The sequence below is a fragment of the Eschrichtius robustus genome, chromosome 6, assembly GCF_028021215.1.
Source record: "Eschrichtius robustus isolate mEscRob2 chromosome 6, mEscRob2.pri, whole genome shotgun sequence".
Classification (NCBI taxonomy): Eukaryota; Metazoa; Chordata; class Mammalia; order Artiodactyla; family Eschrichtiidae; genus Eschrichtius; species Eschrichtius robustus.
The window spans coordinates 145,470,453-145,486,531 of record NC_090829.1 but is presented as its reverse complement, the minus strand read 5'-3'; the positions used below and the strand labels follow the sequence as shown (position 1 = coordinate 145,486,531).

General features: G+C 44.9%; 1 protein-coding gene across 3 annotated transcripts in view; it reads right to left on the bottom strand.

Moving 5' to 3' along the window:
• TRAPPC10 (trafficking protein particle complex subunit 10) overlaps window positions 1-16,079 on the bottom strand; it is a 91,894-nt gene that overhangs the window by 7,397 nt on the left and 68,418 nt on the right. For 2 of the 3 annotated variants that reach the window (XM_068547180.1, XM_068547181.1), the window contains 6 exons: window positions 15,370-15,511; window positions 13,741-13,899; window positions 12,723-12,952; window positions 5,021-5,121; window positions 3,798-3,924; window positions 2,588-2,758 (listed from right to left, as the gene is read on the bottom strand). In XM_068547180.1, coding sequence (XP_068403281.1) covers window positions 2,588-2,758; window positions 3,798-3,924; window positions 5,021-5,121; window positions 12,723-12,952; window positions 13,741-13,899; window positions 15,370-15,511 — 930 coding nt within the window. The remainder of the gene's footprint in view (window positions 1-2,587; window positions 2,759-3,797; window positions 3,925-5,020; window positions 5,122-12,722; window positions 12,953-13,740; window positions 13,900-15,369; window positions 15,512-16,079) is intronic. The other variant, XM_068547182.1, reaches the window with a different exon arrangement.

Sequence of the window (16,079 nt, the reverse complement as noted above, 5' to 3'; positions counted from 1 at the left end):
GGGTGCCAGGACCATCCAACGGGGAAAGAAGGGTCTTTTCAACGAACGGTATAGGGGCACCACATGGAAAGAATGAATCTGGACCGCCACCTGTCACCATACATAAAGTTACCTCAAAGTAGATCGCAGACTGAAATGTAAAAGCTAAAACTATAAAACTCTTAGAAGAAAACATGGGAGGAAATCTTATTGAACTTGGAATAAACAATGATTTCTTAGATCCTACACCAAAAGTACAAGAAATAAGAGACTAAGGTTGGACTTCACCAAAATTAAAAACTTTTGTGCTTCAGAGGACACCATCAAGAAAGTGAAAATACAACCACAGAATGGGAGAAAATATCTGCAAATCATATGTATGATAAGGGACTGAACATACAAAGAAACACTTACAACTCAATAAAAGGACAACCCTACTAAAAAACGGGAAAAGGATATGAATAGACATCTCTCCAAGAAGACACACAAACGGCCAAAAAGCACAGGAAAGATACCGAACATCATGGGCCATCATGAGAGACCAGCTCACGCTCACTGGGATGCCAGTGATCAAGGGGCAGCAAGAACAAGTGTTGGTGTGAATGTGGAAATTGGAACCCTCCCAGGTTGCCCGAGAGAATATACAGTGATGTTTCTTTAAAAAACAGTTTAACAGCTTCTCAAAAAGTTAAACATAGAGCTACCATATGACCCAGCAACTCCACCGAGGAATTTACCTAAGAGAATGGAACACATACATACGCATAAGAACCTCCACAAGGATTTTCACAGCATTATTATTCATAACAGTCCCAAGGTGGAAACAACCCAGATGTCCAGCCACAGGTAAACGGAAAACAAAACGTGGCCTATCCACACAATGGAATATTATTCACCCACAACAAAGAATGGAGTCCTGAACACGCTGCGAAATGAATGAGCTTTGGAAACATCCTGTCACGTGAAAGCAGCCAGTCTGGAGAGGATCACACATAACACGACTGCACCTGAACAGGCAAAGCACAGGCACACTTGCCTCTGGATCAGGGGTGGCCCAGGGTGAGAAGAGGAAGGAGAGGGGGGTGAGTGTGAACGGGGCACAGGCTTCTTCTTGGGAGGATGAAAGTGTGCTAAAACACGATCATGGTGCCGGTAGCACAGCTCTGTCAACACGCTAACTTCACTGACGTGCACACTCCAAACGGGTGAACTTCATGGTATAGAAATTAAATCTCAATGAAGCTTTTTAAAAAACGTGGTATCTGGGGACTTCCCTGGTGGCGCAGTGGTTCAGAATCTGCCTGCCAATGCAGGGGACACGGGTTCGAGCCCTGCCTGGTCTGGGAAGATCCCACATGCCGCAGAGCAACTAAGCTCACGCGCCCAACTACTGAGCCTGCGCTCTAAAGCCCGTGAGCCACAACTACTGAGCCCACGTGCCTAGAGCGCGTGCTCCGCAGCAAGAGAAGCCACCGCAATGAGAAGCCCGTGAGCAGCAACGAAGAGTAGCCCCCGCTCGCCGCAACTAGAGAAAGCGCACGCGCAGCAACGAAGACCCAACGCAGCCAAAAAAGAAAAGTGGTATCTGTATTTCTCATCCTCAGAATACTGGTTTTGAAGAGAGCAATCCACCAGGTATTTTTCTCTGGCCTTTAACTAAGCTTGTTCAGTTCTAAAGGAAAATTTTTCCTATGCTCTATTTGAAAAGGAAGCAAGAAAGACAGAAAATAGTGGAAACCGCTAACTAGTGTTAATCATCATCTGCAGTAAGGAAACCAGATTAAATTTATGCAGACTCTTTACCATATGAATAATTTAATGTTCCGCTGCTATTAACACATCAAAAAGGCATCTGTTTGCCCAACAAAAAGAACTGTGCTAGTGATTATGTTTAACTCTAAAGCTAATAAGGAGAGCTCAAGGAAACAGGAGGGTCGAAACAAATAGTCTTTTGGTTGGAAGGAGGTGCTGAAAAAATTGCTAACGTCAAGAGCTATACAAACACCTTCTCAAATAAAGTGTTTGACGATCTCAGTCGTAAAGAGAAGAAAAGGGAACACCACGAAGTTGTGTATCCATATTTTGATTTACCTAACACCAAACCCAATCATCTCACTAAAGAAACAAAACACAACCATTGCCTTTACTCACCTAGGTCTAGGCTGCTTTTAGCTCCACACCTAATGTACAGGTTAAAGAAAATCTGCTTTAAGTAAGTTTCCATAATACTTCCAGTTTTTCTTCTAAAAAACTAGAGACGTAGCAGCTAATGCTCAAGATAAAAGTACTCTAAGAAACGGGTGCAGGACACGACTGAGTCAGCGTTGAGGCAGAGAGAAGGGAGGAGAGGCGGGGGTCCTGCCTCTGGAGATGATCGCGCTCAGCGCGAGCCGCGCAGGAGGGCACGAGTGTCGGACACGCCACCTGACCGGACCGCGGGCTCCAACTAGCCAGGCAGGGCCTCCACGCCCCAAGTGCTGGCTCTTTTCTGCGACTGGTTGCTTCATTATATTGAAAGCTTTTGTCTGATTTACAGAAGGTAAAGAATATGATGCCTTCTTCCATCTTGCCACCACACAACCCCACCAGAAAATAAGGCAATACATACCAAAAAATTGTCCACTTGAAATTCGTAAGTACAGGGCTTTAAGGAGACAGACAGCCGCTCCTCAGAAGCTGGGGAGAATCCAACGGAGAACAGGCAGTGCAGGGAGGGGGGAGGCTCCTGCGTCCACTTCAGCTCCCAGACAAAGAACACCGCCTGCTTGCTGTGGATGCGCTGCAAGAGAGTCGGCCGTCACTGCGCGCGCACGCAACACAGGCGCTCAGTCCCAGGGGGCGCCTCCCGCCAGGGGGGCGGGAGGGTCGGGGAGGCGGTCCCCCAGGGCCCGCTTCCCCACAGGCCGCCTGCACTGCCGCGCCCGCCTCCCCAGCACTGCCCTCGGCTGCCCCGAGCTGGTGAAAAGGGTTTCAGCCTTTGTGATTCCATAAGCTCTACAGCACAGGGGATTATTTTAAAAAGCATAAAGAACAGTTACTAGTATTCAGCATCCCATACAATCCCAAAGTGAGAAATGTCATCAAACAGTTAAAGGGACATCCTTACACCCATGCCAACTACTGTGTATTTGCCACTAAGTTAAGTGAGGAAGGGAACTGGCACCACCTCAGGCAACAAGTCTGTACCTGTAAGCACAGTGACAGACCCGGGAAGCATTCGAAATGGGTCAAATGTTGGGGAAAATCCTTTGAAAATGCTAAAGATCAGACGTCCATTAAGAAAACCTTTGATCTTCTAAACACTCAGCACTGACTGTCTAAAAACACACGCAACCAATGAACAGAAAAAACAGGGCCAGGATTCAGCCAGGCAGTGTGAACATGAACGTGACTCCTTTACAAAGCTACTCCGACACCTGAGAGCCCGTCGCTGGGCAAGGCAGGCACGTACGCAGCAGCCACTGTTTCCGGGGGTGACGGCGTCCACGCACTCAGCGTGAGACTGATCAGGACAAGCTTGGAATAAATCTGTGTGTGGAGTCTGACAAATGTAAGATTTAACTTTTCTAAAAATACAAATATCAACCTATTTCCTACTCCATGTGCTGTGCCACCCGGCCCACAGCGGACCGCAAACGTGCACATGGCAGCAACGCAGCTGCATGTCAGGGCGTGCTCCCCACTGACCACCAGCAAGGTCGTTCCCTACACGGAAAGGCTCAGCTGAAGCACACGGTCACTTCCATCAACATCACTACACTCTCGTTCTCCTCTGTGTTCTGCTGAGAGGTTCGTGCTGGGTTCTAGGAAACGGTCACCTGTTCGGATTCCGTGTTCAGCGGTATTAGTCGCAGGTCGGTACTATCACCAGTATCCACAAGATGACTATCTGACAGCTGAAAGTCAAGTTCTGACAAATTCTGGACACACACTTGAACATATTTCCTAAAGGAGAAAAATAATAAGATTTTGCCATTTAAGAACTTTATTAAATATATTTTGGCTGTATTAAGAAGATGCTCTGTAAGGAATCAAAAAAGTGACACAGGAAAATAAGAACCAGTTGTTAACATGTATTTCTACTTTTAATTTCACATGTAAAAGTGTCAGAAAAAGACAAATCTTTCTAAGCAAGCTATCTCTTAGGAAAAATGGCTCAAAGAATATTCTATTTTGGATACATTATTACACGACTGTAACTGATTTTCCTAAACATACAATAGCTTGCAATGAGTCATGGAAGAAAGAGTAACAATTACTCTTCATCTATAGAAGTAACATACTCACTGAGAAACCAGGTCAGTACAGAATTCACTTGAATTTCTGTTACACGTAAAGAGGGGTTTTGAAAAGCCAGGCTCAAATACAGCAACCCAGATTCTCTGTAGAGCTGGTGTGTTTTTAACCACCACACACTGAGTCTCCTGATGTGGGGACAGGTGAAGCACAGGATGACACCTGTAGACTTCCTGGTCCAAAAACTGAATCTGAACCTAGTCAAGCCTCTAAAGCAGCAGATCTCAACTGGGGACAATGTCTGGAGACATCTGTGGCTCACACTAAGGGTGCGGAGGGCGAGGAGTGCCCCTGGCAGAAAGCGGGGGGCCAGGGGTGCTGCCAAACAGCCACAACACAGGGATCTGACCGAGCGTCGGGAGTGCTGAGACTGCAAGCCCCCTCTAGAGGTGACAGACAGCAGCTGACAGGGAGCTACTTACACAAACCCACGAGAACGTGACCAGGGGAATCCAGAATGGCAACTGACCCAAGTCTGGCAAAGGGCCAATGGCTTGAAAACAGCGGGAGGAGGGATAAGAAGGGATCTCAGAAACAGAGGGGACCGTGTTTGAATCCCACATCCTACAAACCAAATCTGAGTATGGGCTGGGCGCTATGGGACCCAGGGAAATACTGCGAATTTTAACAGGTGGACAGTGGCATCATGGCTATGAGAAAACATGCTCAGTGTCACCAAAGCCAAGCTCTGAACAGTAGGGCCTGCAGGTAGCGGAGCCTGAGAAAGGGGCCTGGGGTCCTTTACCGTGTCCCGGATGACAGCAGGGAGTGCGTGGTCCCGAAGGGCATGCTGAACGTCAGCGCGATGACAGTGGAGTAGATGGACCACGGGCAATCGATGGACACCTGAGGAGAGACGGGGGGACAGGTGTTCAGACCCCTCATCACCTGGGACAGGCACCGCCACCACCATCCATCCAGATCTGTGGTGGCTGCCAATTTCCTAGACGTTTGATGTCTTTACCGTTTCCTATCCAGAGAGATAAACCCCGTTAAACATACACACAAACAAACGAGAGAAAAATGAGCCATCAGCACAGTATCAATGGCTCCGAGCAGACGCCGCAGCCCGCAGCGCAGACCCTACCCCGCTATTCTCACGGGCGTGTGGCCACAACGCCAAATGCGTTTTTAATGTGCAGGAGGTTATGACAAAGTGCTTTTAGTCACTCATGTGCAGATGATACTATTCAATCATTAACTATTACAAATCAAGTGAATTACCCAAACTCTCAATCCACAAGACACTGAATACATAACTGAAAACCAATCTGGGGCTGTCGTGTGGACCAAACTATTAACTTCCTTAAGGGCAGAAACCAGTTCCCAAACTTGTATTTTATTTCCCCCCACGGAACAAAGGAATACACTGAGTACAGAACGTGCGCTTATTGCTGTAAGTATCATCTCTGCCTCCTGAACTCTGTATCAGATAAGGAGGGAAGAAATTTCAAGGACTGAAAATTAAGACATTATTTTTGAGATCCTGCCTTGTCTGGTATTCTATGCCATAATCCCTTTGAAATGACTGCATTTATTATCCTTTTATCCTACTGCTTTTGCGCATTCACTTCTTTTTTTTAAATTATTCAATTTATTTAAACTAAAACACAAAAACAAAAGAACAAAAAACCAATTCATCCATTTCTCTCAACGCCTACTCCACGCCTCGGGCAGCCACCAATACGTCCTCCTTATCTATGAGCTTGGTCTTTATTTTTACTTTTTAGATTCCACATATAAGTTAGATCACATGGTATTTGTCTTTGTCTTATTTCACTTAGCATAATGCCCTCTAGATCCATCCATGTTGTTGCAAATGACAAGACTTATTCTTCTTTATGGCTGAATAATATTCCTCTGTCTCTCTCTGTGTGTGTGTGTGTGTGTGTGTGTGTGTGTACACACTCATCTTTATTCATTCATCCATGGTGGATGCTTAGGTTGCTTCCATATCTTGGCTATTATAAATAATGCTGCAGTGAACACGGGGGTGCAGATATCTTTTTGAGTTAGTGTTTTTGTTTTCTTCAGAAAAATACCCAGAAGTGGAATTGCTAAATTGTATGATAGATCTATTTTTAATTTTTTGAGGAACCTCCATACTGTTTTCTACAGTGGCTACACCACTTTACATCCCCACCAATAATACATGAGGGCTCCCTTTCTGCCGACACTTATTATTTGTTGTCTTTTTGATAATAGCCATTCTGACAGGTGCGAGATGATTATCTATTGTGGTTTTGATTACATTTCCCTGACGATTAAGTGATGTTGAGCATCTTTTCATGTACCTGTTGGTCTTCTGTATATCTTCTTTGGAAAAATGTCTGTTCAGATCTTCTGCCCATTTTTAAATTGGATTGCTTGGTTTTTTTGCTATTGAGTTGTTGCTACTGAGTTGAGTTCTTTATACATTTTGTTTATTAGCCACTTATCAGCCATACAATTTGGAAATATTTCTTCCATTCAGTAGGTTGCCTTTTCATTTTGTTGATAGTTTCTTTGCTGTGTAGAAGCTTTTTAGTTTGACAGAGTCCCATCTGTTTATTTTTGCTTTTATTGCTTTTGCTTTTGGTGTCAGATTGAAAAAATCAACATCAAGGCCCACGTCAAGAACTTAATACCTGTGTTTTCTTCTAGGATTTTTATGGTTTCAGGTCTTACTTTCAAGTCTTTAATCCATTTTTAGTTCATTTATGTGTACAGTGTAAAGTCCAGTTTCATTCCTTTGTATGTGACTCTCCAGTTTTCCCAACACCTTTTACTGAATGTCCTTTCCTCATTACACATTCTTGGATCCTTCATCATAAATTAATTGACCATACATGTGTAGATTTATTTCTGGGCTCTCTATTCTGTTCCATCGATCTATGTGTCGGTTTTCATGCCAGTACCATACTGTTTTAATTACTATAGGTTTGTAATATATTAATAGTTTGAAATCAGGGCGCATAATACCTCCAGCTTTGTACTTCTTTGTCAAGATTGCTTTGGGGACTTCCCTGGTGGTGCAGTGGTTAAGAATCCGCCTGCCAATGCAGGGGACACAGGTTCAACCCGTGGTCTGGGAAGATCCCACATACTGTGGAGCAACTAAGCCTGTGTGCCACAACTACTGAGCCTGTGCTCTAGAGCCCACACGCCACAACTACTGAAGCCTGCACGCCCTAGAGCCCGCACGCCACAACTACTGAAGCCCATGCACTCTAGGGCCTGTGTGCCACAACTACTGAGCCCATGTTCCACAACAAGAGAAGCCACCGCAATGAGAAGCCCGTTCACTGCAACAAAGAGTAGCCCCCCACTCACCACAACTAGAGAAAGCCTGTGGGCAGCAACGAAGACCCAACGCAGTCAAAAAAAAAAAAAAAAAAAAAGACTGCTCTGGCTATTTGGGGTCTTCTGTGGTTCCACACAAACTTTAGGATTGTTTCTTCTATTTCTGTGAAAAATCCCATTGGAATTTTGATAGGGACTGCACTGAATCTGCAGACTGCCTTGGGTAGTATGGACATTTTACAATATTAATTCTTCCAACCCATGAGCATAGACTATCTTTCCATTTATTTATGTCTTCTTCTATTTCTTTCATTAATGTCTTCTGGGTTTCAATAAACAAGTCTTTTACCTTCAGGGTTAAATTTACTCCTAGGTATTTTATTTTTTGATGCAATTGAAAATGGGATTGTTTTCTTAATTTCTCTTTCTGACAGTTCATTATTAGTGTAAAGAAATGCAACAGATTTTTGTGTATTGGTTTTGTATCCTGTAACTACTGAATTTCCTTACTAGTCCTAACAGTTTTTTGTGTTGGAGTCTTTAGATTTTTCTCTATATAATATCATATCATCTTCAAATAGTGACAGTTTTACTTCTTCCTTTCCAATTTGGATGACTTTTATTTATTTTTATTGCCTAATTGCCCTAAGACTTCCAATACTATGTTAAATAAAAGTGGTGGGCATCCTTGTCTTATTCCTGATCTCAGAAGAAAAGCTTTCAGCTTTTCACCGTTGATTACGATGTTGGCTGTGGGCTTGCCATATATGGCCTTTATTATGTTGAGGTATGTTCCCTCTATTCTGGCTTTGTTGAGAATTTTTATCATAAATGGATGTTGAATTTTGTCAAATGCTTTGTCTGCATCTATTGACAAGATCACATGATTTCTAATCCTTCATTCTGTTAATGTAGTGTATCACATTAATTTGTGGATGTTGAACCATCCTTGCAATCCTGGAGTAAATCCCACCTGATCATCGTGTATAATCCTTTTCATGTTTTGTTGAATTTGGTCTGCTAATATTTTGTTGAGGATTTTTGTACCTATGCTTATCAGAGATACTGGCCTGTAATTTTCTTTTCTTGTGGCATCCTTGTCTGGTTTTGGTATCTGGGTAATGCAGGCCTGTAAAACAAGTTTGGGAGAGTTCCTTCCTCTTCTATTTTTTGGAAGAGGTTGAGAAGGACTGGTATTAATTCTCTGAATGTTTGGTAGAATCACCAGTGAAGCCATCTGGTCCTGGACTTTTGTTAGTTGGGAGGTTTTTGAAAACTGATTCAATGTCCTTACTAGTATTCGGTCTGTTTAGATTTTCTATTTCATCATGACTCAGTCTTGGTAGGTTGTATGTTTCTAGGAATTTATCCATTTCTTCTAGGTCATCCAATTTATTGGCATGTAATTGTTCATAGTACTAGTCTCTTATGACACTTTGTATTTCTGTGGTGTCACTTGTAACATCTCTTTCATTTCTGATTTTGAGTCCTCTCTCTTTTTCTCTTGGTGAGTCTAGCTAAAGGTTTGTCAATTTTATCTTTTCAAAGAACCAGCTCTTAGTTTCATTGATCTTTTCTATTATCTTTTTTTTAAATTTATTTTTGGCTGTGTTGGGTCTTCGTCTCTATGCGAGGGCCTTCTCCAGTTGCGGCAAGAGGGGGCCACTCCTCATCGCGGTGCGCGGGCCTCTCACTATCGCGGCCTCTCCTGCTGCGGGGCACAGGCTCCAGATGCGCAGGCTCAGTAGTTGTGGTTCACGGGCCCAGCCACCCCGCGGCATGTGGGATCCTCCCAGACCAGGGCCCGAACCCGTGTCCCCTGCATTGGCAGGCAGACTCTCAACCACTGCGCCACCAGGGAAGCCCAATCTTTTCTATTATCTTTTCAGTCTCTATTTCATTTGTTTCTCCTCTGATCATGTTATTTCCTTCCTTCCACTAACTTTGAGCTTTGTTCTTTTTCTAGTTCCTTGAGGTGTAAAATTAGGTTGTTTGAGACATTTCTTGTTCCTTGAGGAAGGCATTTATTGCTATGAACTGCCCTCTTAGAACTGCTTTCACTGCATCCCATAAATTTTGATATGTTACATTTCCACGTTCATTTGTTTCAAGGTAGTTTTTTATTTCTCTTTTGGTTTCTTTTTTGACCCATTGGCTCTTCAACAGCATGTTGTTTAATCTCCACATATTTGTGCAGTTTGCAGTTTTCTTCATGTAATTAATTTCTAGTTTCATACCTTTGTGGTTGGAAAAGATGCTTGATATGATATCAATCCTCTTAAGTTTATTAAGACTTGTTTTGCAGCCTAACATATGATCTATCTTGAAAAATATTCCATGTGTACTTGAGAAGAATCTGTATTCTGTTGTTTTTGGACAGTATATTCTGTAAATATCTGTTAAATCCACCTAGTTTAACATATTTAAGGCCGATGTGTCCTTATTCATTTTCTGTCTGGAGGTTCTATCCATTTATGTAAGTGGAGTATTAAAACCCATACTATTATTACACTGCTATTCTCCCTTTAGATATGTTAATATTTGCTTTGTATTTTAGGTGCTCCATATGTTGGGTGTATAAATACTTACGAACATTACATTTTGTTATTGGATTGACCCCTTTATCATTACATAACACCCATCTTTGTCTCTTACCACAGTCTCTGATTTAAAGTCTATTTTGTCTGATGTAAGTGTAGCTACTCCAGCTTTTTTTCGTTTCCATTTGCATGGAATATCTTTTTCCATTCCTTTACTTTCGGTTTGTGTGTCCTTACATCTAAAGTGAGTCTCCTGTAGGCAGTTTATAGATGGGTCTTGATTTTTTTATCCATTCAGTCACTTTGTCTTTTGAGTGGAGAATTTAGCCATTTAAATGTAAAGTAATTATTGATAGGTGTGTGCTTATTGTCATTTTCTTAATTGTTTTCTGGCTGTTTTTAAAGTTCCTCTCTGTTCCTATCTCCTTCTCTTGCTCTCTTCCTTGTGGTTTGATGACTTTCTTTAGTGGTATGTTTATATTCCTTTATCTTTTGTGTATTTACTATAGGTTTTGCTTTGTGGTTACCATGAGGCTTATATGTAGTAATTTACATCTATAACAGCCTATTTTAAGTTGATAACAACTTAGGTTTGATCCCAGTCTAAAACTCAGCATTGTAACTCCCCCCTCCAACATTTTGTTTTTGAGATGTCACATTTTACATCTTTTTATCTTGTGTATCCCTTAACTAACTACTGTAATCATAGCTATTTTTACTGCTTTTTTTCACCTTCATACCAGCTTTATAAGTGATTAATCCACTACATTTATCAAACAGTTACCTTTCCAATGAGATTTATTCTTTCATGTATTTCTGTTACTAATTAGCACAGTTTCTTTTCGTCTTAAAGAAGTCTCTAACATTTCTTATAGGGCTGGCTTAGTGGTGATAAACTTTAGTTTTTACTTGTCTGGAGAACTCTTTATCTTTCCTTCAGTTCTGAAGGATAACTTTGCCACACAGAGTATTCTTGGTTGGAAGTTGTTTGTCCCCCACCCCCTCCCCCAGCAAGCTTTAATATATTGTGCCACTCCCTTCTGGCCTGCAAAGTTTCTGCTGAAAATCTGCTGATAGCTTTATGGGGTTCTCTTGCACGTAACAGATTCTTTCCTTGTCTTTAACTTTTGACATTTTACCTATAATGTGTCTTTGTGTGAGTCTCTTTGGGTTCATCTTGTTTGAAACTCTCTGGGCTTCCTGGATCTGAATGTCTCTCTCCTTCCCCAGGGTAGGGAAATTTTTAGCCATTATTTCCTCAAATAAAATTTCTGCCCCTTTCGCTCTCTCTCTTCTCCTTCTGGGACCCCTATGATGTGAATGTTTGTCTGTTTGATGTTGTCCCGTAAACCATCTTCCATTTTTTTCCAATCTTTTCTCTCCTCTGATTGGACAAATCCCCCTGCCTTGTCTTCGAGTTGACTGGTCCTTCCTTTGCTTCATCTAGTCTGCTGTTGAACCCCTCTCGCATATCTTTCAGTTCGGTTATTGTGCTCTTCAGCTCTGAGACTCCTATTTGGTACTTTCTTACAAGTTTCTATCTCTTTGCTGAAGTTCTCACGGTCTTCCTCCATTTTCCCCCCCAGTCCGATGAGCGTCTTTATGAACATTACTCTGAACTCTTCACCAGGGAAATTACATATCTCTGTTTCATTAAGGTTATTTCCTGAGGTTTCATCTTGTGCTTTCATTTGGGAACATGCTCCTCTGTTTCTTCATTTTGCTTGTCTGTGTCACTTTCCGTACAGTAGAGGAAACGACCACCTCTTCCAGTCTTCAAGGAGTGGCCTCGTGTAGGAGATAAACCTTGTTGTTCAACTCTGCCCCAGCTCTTGGTTGTCTCTCAAACCTTTGTGCTCGTCCAAGCAGCCTGTTATATTTCTAGTGGTTCCCAGGAGTTGAGGGTGTGCCAAGACCTGTCAGTGTCCCAGAGGGGAGGGTCTCAGCAACTACCTTCAGGCTGTTTGGAAGCCAGACCCTCAGGGAGCAGCTTTTAACAGTATGCAAAAAATACAGTCCCATGGGACCACAAGCACACACTTCTACACTTGGGTTGTTCAAAAGCCCTCAGAACTGATATCTGTATCATAAGACATGGACAAACTCAGAAAAAGCATGATGCTAGTGACTGGTTCTGTGAGCTGACAGACTGTGGATTTAGGATCAAAGTCATGGATCTCTCAAATAACTGTCAATACATACCAGCACCAAAGCATAAAATCTTAGCACTTCTTCCTTGCTAAGTATGATGTGGTGTTTCAGGGAACAGACAGTAAAGCACACCAAGACACAGAACTCCCTCTAGCCTAATCACCAGGACAAATGGACCACAGAGGCAAAGTCACTGCCCTCTAAGCAAAAACTGTACCTCTTACAATAAACCATCCTTCCTCGAGTTGGGACAGAAAAGTTAAAGAGCCGGTCTGTCTTTGTCTTTGCAAGATGCACCCCTTATCTAAGAAGGGGTGATTCACAGCCATAAATGCTAAACCCAACCCGAGCTTGTGGTACAGGGACTGGAAACCTGCCACCCCAACAGAAGTCATCTTGTGTGTACTGTCTTTCAAAGCAAGCGGGACACGCAGAGGCTGCCCCCAGGGCTGCACCGTCCCGGCCCCTCCTTACTTTGTGGTCCATGGTAGCCATGCAGTGGCCAGCTTTGTGTGTGTCCTTATGCTTCCCATGGGGCTCTGTCATCCCTAGCATGGTGCTCTCCCCTCCAGTTGCTGGAGCTGAAGGTAAAGAGAGAACTTCCAGTTCAAATTCGATCACGTGGTATGCAGGCGCAGCCGGCAGGCTGATGCTCGTGACCTTGTCGGACGACTGAACCCGGAGCGGAGCGTCAGAAGCCTTTTCTAGGGGAGACAGAAGAGGTCGCCTGTAACACAGCCCCCCGTTTCCGTGCTCCTTCTCCTGTCGTAGGTGAGGGCCCGGGAGTGAAGCTCCAGCCCAGCTCCTGCTGCCCCTACACACACGCAGGAGTGTAACCGGGAAGGGTGACAGAGGGGGGAGGCAGGAGAATCAGGGGCAGAACCCCCGAAGACGGAGCAGCGCCGCATGAAAGCTGTCCAGCTGAGCTCGGCTCAGAGAACCGCCACCGTGCTCAGTCTGAAGACAGGACAGAGACGCTCTTCACACAGCCCACCCGAGACTGCGCGTGTCCCCACAGGACATGCTCCCACTCAGAAAGAGGGCTGCATCCTTCCCTCTCCGTACCTCGTGGCTGGGGACTGTGGGAGACGGGACTTTTTTAGGGCTTCCAACCAGTGTCTTAAAAGGCTGGTTTGCTTTTTCTTTCTGCTGAGGAAAGCTGAGGAGGGTGGAAGGAGGCTGGAGGCCAGCAGGGCATCACCACGGAGCGTGAGCCCAGGCAGTAACGCTGCATCACAAGACCACAGCAAGGTCAGCACCACCTGGCCACTGGGCACGTGCACGGCTCTAAGCCTCTTCCCCTCAAATGTTAACGCCCCACCGAGGGATAGGGCTACGGTCTCCCTACAGGTGGAACGTGGCCATGAAAGAGCTGCAAGGAGAAGCGGTCCTCAGATGCCACCTGAGGATGGCAGGGACGACAGGCTCCTCCTATCCTCACGGTGCATGACAACGCCAAGAGTCCACCTGCGCCAGGTGACTGCTGCCTTACCTCTCATGTTGGAATAGATCACCGCTCTGCTCTCTTCATGACACAGGATAAGCATGGCTTCCACATTGCTGAGCTGAAGGCTGTCCCCGTGTTTTACTGTGTAATGGCCAGTAGTGACAGTGAACTTGACCTTCTGAGGAATACCAGCCAAAAGGCTATCTAAAGGGAAGAAGACAGCCATGAGCACCCCTCCCAACCAAGAGCACCAGCGGAAGGCCTCCCGTGGGTCAGAGGCGCGCTGTGTCTTCTACTGGAGACACCCACTCACTGTACATATCCACAAAGTCGCTCAGCGCCCACCCTCACTGCTCATCTCAGTTACGCGGTCTGCAGCGCTGAGGGGGTCCTCGCTAGGCACAGGAGAATCTGAGAGCCTCAGGGACCTTATCACCACTTCCGTTTAGAGAGTCAGGGATCGTGGTGGCAACCGTGTCTATGAGGGTCTCAAAATTTACCCGCTAGCCAGTTATTGAGAGAAACTCAGATAACGACACTAAAGAAAAAACTAATGAAACCGCATGTGCTGCTGCTATTCAGATTTTCCTCTGGCCTTTCCAGGTTAGGCCTCTTCCAGATCTCTGGTTCAGAGCAGCTCGATAGAAGATACGGCACACTTTCTCCTGGATGGAAATGGAGGGCGGGAATGGGCTGAGGTTTCTAAGAATCGGTTCCAGGTAAGGCAGAAGGAAGAAGGCAAGAGACAAGACACAAGGAGAAGGAATAACACACAAGAGGGAGAGAGGGAGGAGAGCCGGGAGGTGAGAAAGGGAGTGCGGCCGGGCCGGGGCAGGGCGGAGGCGTGAGCCAGCACCTCCCAGGCTCTCCCAGCCGCAGGGCTCAGCCTTTCTCACAAAAGGTTCTCTGAGGGAAGAACCACTGAGAGACTGCTATGTTCCACACCTGAGGGCCTTTCCAGGTAGCCAGGGGAGAAGTTTAAAAGCATAAAAATAGGTAGTTTAGAGAGATTAAATAGAAAAAAAAAGCTTTCCTTGATTTTTTTTTTCCCAAATGGAAGAAGCAAGCAAATAAATACATTGTTTCTAGCCTAAACCACAGAGACACTCACTCATTAGTGTTTTACTGAAGTGCCATGTGGTCTTCAATAATTTGTTTACACCAACTCCTCCTAATTGTAGGACTTAACAAAAAGGACAGCAGCACTGAATTTCTGAAATGCCATGCGGGGGTGGGGGGGTGGTGGTGGGGTGGGGTGGGGTGTCAAGGTTAATCAACACTTTCAAAGGAAAAGACTTTTGATCAGAGCATAGACCATAACTAATCTAGCATTCAGCCTCTGAAATGGAACTCTAAGCAGGAAATTGTATTTACTTATTAAATTCTCTGCAGCAGACATCAGCTGAGACTTAGCTCATTTTTCTCAGCTAATGTTTAGTAAACATGAAAGCAGCAATTACAGAAAAGCAAATACTCAGATGAACAAAAGGGCCACAGCCAGCTCCCCGGCAAAATCTCCACGAGGCTCCCCAAAGTGTCTCTTACAGAGGGACACGGCTACAGAGGGCCGCAAGCGCGACGCTGCAGAAAGCCCTCCTTCCACGTGCTGCCTTAGAGTAAAGTAAAGGAGCCAAGTGCGGCGCAGACCCCCGCAGAGCCCCGCAGCCCACTCACCGGCCAGCGGCTCCACGTGCAGCTGCGGCTCCTGCGAGTACACTTCGTACTGCACCAGCGGGTAGATGTGAGGAAGGACGAACCACACCGGGCCCACCGAGGCGCACAGCTGCCGCAGCGTGTAGGTTCCCGGCTCCTTGGCCTGGGGGCAAAACCGAGCATTCGCACAGCCGTCCCAGTGTCCCCGTTCCTGCAATGACGAGCTTCTCAAGGGGAGGCTGAGCCAGAATCTCTGAAGTGACCGTTTTTCTTACCCTCTTTATCCTGCTGCTCTGTGCTAACACGTCTACACGCGGGCTGTTGAAAAGATCCCTCAGCATCTCTCAATGGAGGATTTTCTGAGTAACTGATGCTTACGTTTGACTTTACGCTTAATAATGCATTCTCAATTTAATAAGCTTTATCTGTGGCTTTCTCTTCTGGAAAAGGTATTTAATGGAGACAGGGAGCATGAAATTTAAGACCTGCTCTAAGACCAGACTAAAAACACACGTGGCAAATAGCTGTACTTTCCACTGGCCTCTTGGGTCAGTGGAACTAACAGAACCCACTGCACTGGAGGAAGATCTGTATCGCAGCGGGGCAGAAGCAACTGTTTTGACATCCATCCATGCAGCCACGAAAGGAAAAGAGAGTTTAACATGAAAGTGCCATCTTCTCTGAAACTTCCTCATTTTAGCAAATGAGGGTGTATTCTAATACAAAGGGAA